The following is a 9,459-nucleotide window of genomic DNA, read 5'->3' as shown; positions in this document are numbered from 1 at the left end:
AGCACTTCTTATTATCACATTGCTTTGTGCACCTTTCACAATTTCCTGGAATTGGAACACGTTCGACATTGTATAAAAAGCCTAGACCAAGTATATAATATCATCATCGTCATCAGATCATTTCATACATTGACTGACTGTTTTAGGCATTGTATAGAATATCGAAGTATTGAATAGACTAGCGGATTACATACATTGGCGATAAGAAATATAATAATATTGCGCTTGTACTGTACATTCTCCGCTCTAAACTAAAAAAAGCGGGTTGACGCTTGTAGAGTAGGTACGTATGCTTAATATACAGGTCTAAATGGTGAGTAAAAAAGTTTAAAAAGATCGATTGCCATCATTCATCATTACAATAAATGTAAAAGCTTTCTTATCCTGTTGGAACAGTCCACAAGACAGTTGTTTATTAGATGTTGCAGTAAAAACAACAGAAAAATACCTTATCAAACAAACACGTATAATGAAATTCATTGTAAATATGCAACGAAATCCGAAACCTGTTTGATATGCAACGGGTCTCATTCGCTCGGTATCGCTCTAGCAATAATCTTGTCTGCAACATTTTAAATAATACATTTTAGTGTAAATTCAACAATATCTGCAAAGTACAATACTACCAAATCAAGTAAGTACATACATAGAAAGTTTACAGAAGAACCTCTCCTCTCTCTCAATCTTTACCTACTTCTTATATAACTACCAATACATGACCTAATAAAGTCGTCTAGACATGTCGCCAGGCCACACCACGCCACGCCGCGTCTACTTACGATTTTTCTACGCTGTCGATGAATTTGATCGGCGTAAAATCCGCGTGGAGAAAATTAGTTAATTACTGTGTTTCTATGTACATACATCCTATTCATGCTAGATTTAAATTAACAGCGTTTATTTTTATGTGAATTGTTTTTTTACAAACATTGCTAAAGTAAGTATTTTTCTGCCCCATCACCCGTCTCAGGTCGAAAAACCATCGCCACCGGCGATTTTACGTTCGAAGGACATTTCTAGTGTAAACTTGAATTATAATCTCCCCTTGCTGATACACACATAGGTTGTTAACAACATGCGGTAAAAGCTTGACCTACATGCGCAAATTAGGTATACAAGCGCTTTGATCTTTAATCATAACTTACTATCTATATCAGTTTAGAAATTAAAGTAGTTTCTTTCATAATGTGTAAATAATATAAGAGCAATGTATGCCTATTAATTTTAAAGAAGAGCGGCGTTTCCTGACACAAGCCCTATCAATCCTAAAAAGAAACATCAGCCCCTGAATTATGCCATGTAAAATGAACAAATAAAACATTTCATTCATTTCACATGTCATTCAAACATTTCATTCATCTTACTCAGTATTTCCTGTGTGAGAATTAGCTGCATACGACAAACTAACTATTTCTTTATTAATTTATTTTCATAATGCACATCAACAGCATGTGTATTAATTAATACATTCAAACAATTTAAAACTAAAGAGAACAAACTCCGGTGCACAGGCCAATTACAGATGTATACAACATTCAATGACTACACCTACATGGCAATTAAAGTACGAGTATAATGAATATTGAAAGTAAAAAAAAAGAAATTCAATTAAATTTAATTTAAATCATCATAACCAAAATAAATAATTAAAAGAATAACAATCACACAATTAATCGTGTACGGTCGCAGATATGTATTTTAATATGACAAATTTGTAGTTTGCAAAGGAATCAAAAAATATGTCCAGATTAGGTACAGCGTTGAGTTCATTACAAGTGCAGCAAACATGAGACACAGGGGCATCTTTGACAACATTGGTTCAAAGCGGTGGATGGAACAACCGAGTGATGGGCTTCCGGGGTAAGTTATAAGGAACCGAAAGTGAAATACGAGGAAGCAACTCCTCGCACTTTAAGGTACCGTTGACACATTTGTCTAAAAATAGTGCATCATGCAACCTACGGCAATCTCGCACTGCTTAGAAAACCCCAGACGCTGGTCATACGGACACCTATATAAGGGAAATATCCCGCGAAAGAAAGGCGAGGTGTCTTGTGAAAATTCGTTGTACAGTCTCTAAGTGTTGAGAGTGCACCGTATACCCGGAGTTCCAAACTACAGAAGAATATTGAAGTTGACCGCGAACCAGTGTATTAAATAAAATTATTTTGGTTTTGCTACCAAACGATCGTGAATTTCTTTTGACAAAACCTAACATTTAAGCTGCCTTCTTAGTAACATAGTTGAAATGTGGTGTAAATTTCAGTTTACTATCAATGATGATACACAAATCTTATACTTCACATAATTCTTCTCAAAGTTGATCACTGACTTAGTATTTCGTGGGAATAGAATTTACCTTCCTAGAATAGCGAACGTATGAACACTTTCGAATGAACACATTCCGTCAGACCTAGACCACATTTCAATCCTGTCCAAGTCTTCCTGGTTCGATGCTATGTCCAAGGATTCCACCCTTTTATAAATTTTTAAATCATCGGCAAAGAGAGCATACCTGCAGTGCTGTACACAAGGGACGATATCATTTATATATGAAATGAAAAGTAGTGGTCCCCGATTAGAACCCAGCGATACATCCGATTGTGTGAGATATGCATTAAACTCAAAACCTCTTATGACGATAGACTGATATCTTTCCGATAAATATGAATGAATGAATTGCCAGTAATATAGAAATTATTAACAAAGACATGAGTTGGACTCCAATTACTCCGTTTGAGATACGAAAGATTCTCAGGAAGATGGAGAGAAAAAAATCATCTGGTTATGATGAAATGCCCATTACAGTAATTCAAGATAATGTAGACATCCTGGCAGAACCACTGTCTATGTTTTACAATGAATGCTATAATCAGGGAGTTTTCCCAGAACAACTGAAAATAGCAAAGATTGTTCCTATATATAAAAAAGGCAAACGAACAGATCCAATGAACTACAGACCTATATCTTTGTTACCAGTTTTAGCGAAGATCCTTGAGAAGCTCATGAAGGTTCGTTTACTGAATCATCTTGAAAGGAATAATATTTTAAACGTAAGACAATTCGGTTATCAAAGAAATAGAGGTACGAAGGACGCAGTGCACACACTTATTGATGACATTATAGTATCCCTAAACGAGAAAAAGAAAGTTTCTGGTCTTTTTCTTGATCTGAGTTCCGCTTTCGATACAATAGATCACGTAGCTCTGGCGAAAAAATTAGAACTATATGGTGTACGGGGTAAAACATTGCAACTGTTTCAGTCTTATCTTAATAACAGATACCAGTTTGTGGAGGTCAATAGTGTTGAGTCTGAGGAGTTAGTGCAGTGCAAATCAAGGGCAATTAAAATTAAAAGTCGCGTACCACAGGGCTCTATTTCGGGTCCAATTCTATTTATTATTTTTACCAATGACCTAATTAAATTTATTGAAGACAAGTTCTCAAATGTAAAATTAGTAGTTTTTGCAGACGATACCAACGCTGTCATAACAGCTGAAAATTTAGTAAGCCTTGAGCTCAAAACTAATGAGGTCCTTTCAACATTCGATTTTTGGTTCAAAAATAACAATCTTGTCATTAACACGAGTAAAACAAACGTATTATTGTTCCGAACAACTGCTAGAAACCACGACCATATGGACATTATGATGACAAATAAAATTATACCATTGGTAGAATCTGTAAAGTTTTTGGGAATTTACATTGACTCTTATTTAAATTGGCAGCCTGAACTTAGTAAATTAGAAAATAAAATAAGTTCAGCTTGCTATGCTCTTCGATCCTTGCGGGATGAAGCCTCTGTCGCCGACTTAAAAATGGTTTATCATGCTATAGTCGAGTCGCATTTAAGATATAGCATCAGGTTTTGGGGTAACAGCTATGACTATAATGTAAAGAAAGCCTTCACTCTTCAGAAAAGAGCAATAAGAACCATAGCTAGAATTCCACATTGGGAGTCGTGTAGACCTTATTTTAGACAGCTATCTATATTAACAGTTCCTTGTCTCTATATTTTGGAGTTGTTAACAGGCGTGACTGAATGTTCGTCTGAATTTAACAAGGAGATCGAGTCAGACAGGCTTGTTACTAGGAGAAAGGATAGACGTGGTGTAATAGCTCCAAAGTTAAATATTATAAAGCATAGCCCTAGATACCAAACAACAAAAATATATAATAGTCTCCCTAGTGAACTTAAAATGGTACAAGATCACGTATCTTTCAAAAAGCGTTTGAAACGTTTCTTATTGGAAAAATCATTTTATTGTATTGATGAATTTGTTGTGACATTAAATTAAATTGTATTTAACGAAGATAAGGATTCATAATTTGACATTGTTATTGATTATTATTATTTGACATTATTGTATTATTGTTATTATTTTGCATTTAATTTGTATTGAACCATGCCGATGACATTTAATTTGACATCGTTATTGTTATTGTATTATTATAATTATTTTGTACTAATGACTAGTTAATATATTAATTTATTTTCGTTTGGTTATTTGGATATGATGTTAGATTTTAATTGTAATTGTATTTTCTTTTTTCCAACACAAAGAATATTGTTAAGGAAATTAAATAAATAAAAATAAAAAAAGAAGCCATTCCAACAGACATCAGTTTAAGCCAAAAGCTTCAAGTTTTCGCATAAGTAGACAATGATTAACTTTGTCAAACGCGCTACTGAAATCTGTATACACAGTATCCACTTGGTTGCCATAATCAATATGATGGGAGTATATATGTACCTATAAGTAATAAGTAATAAATATTGCGCACAAATATCTTATAACGGTAAGGGCATCGAAATTAAAAAGCACTTAACTTTAAACTAAACATTCCCTAAAATTTATTTCAGACGGATAAAATGTTAAGAAGGGTGGTTGTTATAACTGGTTGCGATAGCGGCCTAGGCTGGGCCGTTGCTGCACGATCAGCCCGTGAAGGTTTAGTTACAGTAGCTGGTATGTATGGAGGAACAGAGTCCCGCGCAGCAAAAGCGCTAAATGGTTTGAGTGCTCATACGCATGGACTGGATGTCACTAAACCCGAAAGTGTTACAGAATTTAAGGACTATATTGATACTCTGGTGAAGGATAACCCTGGGTACAGTAAGTATTAGGCGTCTACAATAGCCTGATTATTTATTTTTGAAGTAAGAATGGCCACTCGTTATTTAGAAGTTTACATAATAAATAGGTACTTTCACGTTTCAGAACTTCATGCTGTAGTCAATAATGCTGGGATAATGACTATAGGCGACTACGAATGGCAAACTCAATCGATAATTGAAAACACGATAAACGTGAACCTACTAGGAGCCATGAGAGTAGCCTCCGCATTTCTGCCAGAGCTTAGAAGAATTGCTATCGATGTAAGTAACTAACTTACTCCTCCATATTATATTAGGCAACCTCTTTAATAACGAGGTAGGTACCTAAAAAAGCATCTTTTCTCCAACGATAAATACTTACCAACTGCCTCTGTGGCCGAACGGTTACCATGCTGGTCTACCACGCAGAGGTTCCTGGTTGGGTGAAATATTTTTAAGGCCTACATTTATTTATCTCGTGAATTTGGGTGTAATTTGTGGTTATCTACGTGTGTGTTCATGGCACCCACGACTCAGGATTCCCTAGTGCGGGGCTATGAATGTATGCGTTAAAAAATCCTTATGAAAACCGTGCATCATCGAGCAATCATCTACTAAGATCAGATATTATAAAGTTTGATATATATACGAATATTTTCACAGAAGCAAGATAAATTGCGTCCTCGAATAATAAACATAGCAAGCCACTGTGGCCTGCAACCGTTACCTGGCTTTGGGCCCTATAGCGCGAGCAAGGCTGCTGTTCTGGCTTGGACTAAGGCATTACGGCTTGAACATTATCATCATGGGTTGACTGCTGTCGCTTTTGTACCGGGTACGTATTCATATGCATTAGTTCGAAATGCACTCTATTGCTACTAATATATAGTTTTACAGTGTATATATAACACGCAGCTAAACAATTTCCTACTAGTCAAATATATTTAAAAATAACAGGGAAACAATATTTTAATGTTTTTGAATAAGAATTGTTTTGCCAGACCTAACTATCAAAAATATTGACTCATTTTGAGTTAAATAGATATCTTTTAATTTTATTGTTTTTCATCATATTATTTTGAGTTACAACACTATTGTAACAGTAGTGCGATATGTTCGATCTTTTAGCGGATCACTCTGATCACTCACGATACTTCCATATTATGGAATTTAAAAGTGTCAAATTATACAATTAGCTTTTATTCTTTCCTGCTGACGAGTAATGTGTTTAAAGTTAAATGCATCATTGATAAACTTACGACACTAAAATTTCTTTCTAAGAAAAGTAACACCTACAAAGTAAAAATACATAACAAAAAACTTATGAGCATTCAAAATTACTAATTCATTAATATTTTAATATCAACTAGTGCACTCATAAATAATCACAACATACCGAAAAACAGATTAAACCTACAAAATAACCATGTAATGGACACTACGTCACGGAACAATTAGGATGAATGATTGAGAGACTCATTCAACCGTTGATCCGTTAACTCGTTAATATAAATTAAATTATATATAAAATAAATTGCTTGACTTTTTGATTCGATCGAACGAAGATTCTATCGAATAATAATATTGGAAATGAAACTATTTTTTCGGATTTAAATCGCTTATATTTGTTTTTTCAATTAAACCGACGTTTGGGGCCCTTTGCAGGTCCCATAGTCACGGTTGAGTCAACCGTGATCACTATGTGTAACAATCGCGAAAACCTAAGAACTCGATATGAGTAATAATATTGTCAGTTCCAAAATGAGTGTTATGTGAATTATTGAATAATCTCTGAAATTATACCGATAAAGTTGAATATTGCGCGCATGACCTGTGAAACTCTAAAATGATCGGGTTATCTAAAGCTTGTAACCCGGGTTATCGGGTCACAGGGTCTGGTCGAATCATTTTGATTCTATCGATCACGATCGACACACGTCTAATAGGTATCCGATAATGTCATTGTAAACATCATTTTGAGCAGATAATTGATTAATTAGTATGTTTTTTCTTGCAGGTGGCTTTGTGACTAACAGTAATCTGCTCAGCTCTCAAAAACAACAAAGTTTAGCAATGCTAGAGAACCTTGATGAAGAGCAAAAAAAGTTTTATGGAAAAAGATTAAAAACGCTTACAGACTACTTAGCATTGGTTTCACAAAACACCAGCAAGAAAAAACATACTAATTAATCAATTATCTGCTCAAAATGATGTTTACAATGACATTATCGGATACCTATTAGACGTGTGTCGATCGTGATCGATAGAATCAAAATGATTCGACCAGACCCTGTGACCCGATAACCCGGGTTACAAGCTTTAGATAACCCGATCATTTTAGAGTTTCACAGGTCATGCGCGCAATATTCAAGCTGAGCAGATTACTGTTAGTCACAAAGCCACCTGCTACGACTCCTTAAAAGATGAAAGTATAATAGAAACCTATATGAAAGCTTTATTGGATGAAAATCCAAAGGAACTGTATAAAGTTGAGTCAGGGAGATATAATCTTTATTACAACTTGTTAAAGATCCCAATGCCTGAAAGTTTTCAACAGTGGTTAATTAACAAATTTCTTAGTTTTCCAAAAAAGCAATAAGTAATATTAAAAGGATCAATTCAGAAATAGAGAGATACTCAATATTCCTGGAAATTGAAAGTTTATGTCAGGTGTTTTACTTAATCAAAAATATTGGAGGTTGCTTCACTGCCTTCATTAATTTTCCCTGTATTTTGTATCGCCATGAATGTGAAAGTTCTATTAGTTATGTATATCTGTTAAAATAAGGATGTAATAAATCATTAATAAAAATTGAGTATACAAAATAAGCAATCTCAGTACAGAGTACCTACTAAAAAAACCAACTTCAAAAGTTCGTGGAATGTAGAATTACATCTATTTGCCAAGTTTTATTGAAATCGATTACCGGAAAGTGCATGAAAACGGTTTCATCCCCTAGTTTGCGATCTTTAGAGATGGAATATTTTCTTAAAATTTAATTGGGACCACTACCGAGGGTAGAGGGTTCCTGGCAGACGAGAAAGCGCCGAGGCCGCGAATACTAGTGCGATTGGCTCGTAGACAAACACGGGACGCGCTTCTCGAAGCTGCAAGGGTTCGTCGTCACCTCTCCACTGAGGACATGGGCTTGCCCGGCGCTACGAGTATCTTTTTCGTCAATGAGCGCCTTACTAGATATAATCGCCAGTTATTCCAGAGGGCGCGGGAAGTGGCAAGTCGAATGAATTGGACGTACGTATGGACACGCGGCGGTAGAGTCTTCGCTCGGAGGGAGCATGGAAAGGAACGTCACCGGATTCACACGGACAGCGATATAGACAAGGTTTTTGGAGCCTCTCGCGTTGGCATCCCCATCTGAGTGTGTACATTGTCATTGTAAGCTTTGTCTCTGCATTCTCCTTTCTCGTTCTCTGTTGCGGAGAGGTAATTTCATCATGGAACTAGATTATTATATTAGTGATAATTGCTCTGTACTATTCCTGTGCTTTGACTTCTGGTTGCACACATATTTTTATACATATTTTTTGTTACGGTTTTTGTTACGGTTTAAAGATTATATTTGTTTTAAATTTTAAGAGGATAAGTAATTATCATAATCAAGCTGGTATTATACTTTTAGGCTTGCTTATTTGTGATGTATTGTGTGTTGTGTTATTTATTGCTTACTTTGATTAGTCTAATTGTTCGATTGCTTAATGTTCTTTGTCTAGCAGAATTAAATTTTTTGATTTCCAATACTCTATCTTCAAATTGTACTAGCTATAAAAATATCAATTCAAATTATTTTATGTTATCTATTTTAGGAATATTATCCATTACTGACAAGCGTCATTTAACATTACTTAAAAGATATTTGTTGAATTGCAAGTACATCCAGATTCTTTTTTCATTCGTTATACAATTTATTAAGGCCAAACACGTATCGTTAGGATTATTGAATGCCGGTTCTCTGCACACGAGGCATGATGAATTTTTGGTGGCACTGGAGCGGCACGCAGTAGATATTCTGGCAATTAATGAAACCTGGTTGAGAGGAGGGGAGGATGCACTCGTGCCCTCTCCTCGTGGTTACCGCCTGCGCCATATACTACGACCCAAATGGCGTTTCTCGCGTGGTGGAGGGGTAGGGTTTTATCTTCCACGCGGAATATGTGCAAGGCCGATACACCATCCCCATACACCACCTGTTGAACAAATGTGGCTCGAGTTTACAGTTAATGGCCAAAAACTAGCAATTGGTACCGCATATCGCCCACAGTGGGTCGGTTTGGATATGTTTATTGACGCATTGACAGAGTCCATAAATTCATTTTCGTCATCTGATAATGTCATCCTCTTG

General features: G+C 35.5%; 1 protein-coding gene across 1 annotated transcript; it reads left to right on the top strand.

The window, feature by feature from the left end:
• Positions 1-399: 399 nt before the first annotated feature.
• Positions 400-7,960, top strand: LOC113225790 (D-beta-hydroxybutyrate dehydrogenase, mitochondrial-like). The gene is made up of 6 exons (XM_026458194.1): positions 400-634; positions 4,865-5,117; positions 5,223-5,380; positions 5,762-5,933; positions 7,116-7,265; positions 7,504-7,960. The coding sequence occupies exons 2-6, from the start codon at positions 4,874-4,876 to the stop codon at positions 7,695-7,697; spliced, it is 918 nt and encodes a 305-aa protein (XP_026313979.1). The 5' UTR covers positions 400-634; positions 4,865-4,873; the 3' UTR covers positions 7,698-7,960.
• Positions 7,961-9,459: the final 1,499 nt, after the last annotated feature.

This window comes from Hyposmocoma kahamanoa, unplaced genomic scaffold, assembly GCF_003589595.1.
Source record: "Hyposmocoma kahamanoa isolate Upper Pololo Valley unplaced genomic scaffold, ASM358959v1 174291, whole genome shotgun sequence".
Classification (NCBI taxonomy): domain Eukaryota; kingdom Metazoa; phylum Arthropoda; class Insecta; order Lepidoptera; family Cosmopterigidae; genus Hyposmocoma; species Hyposmocoma kahamanoa.
This window is presented reverse-complemented; position numbering and strand designations above follow the sequence as displayed.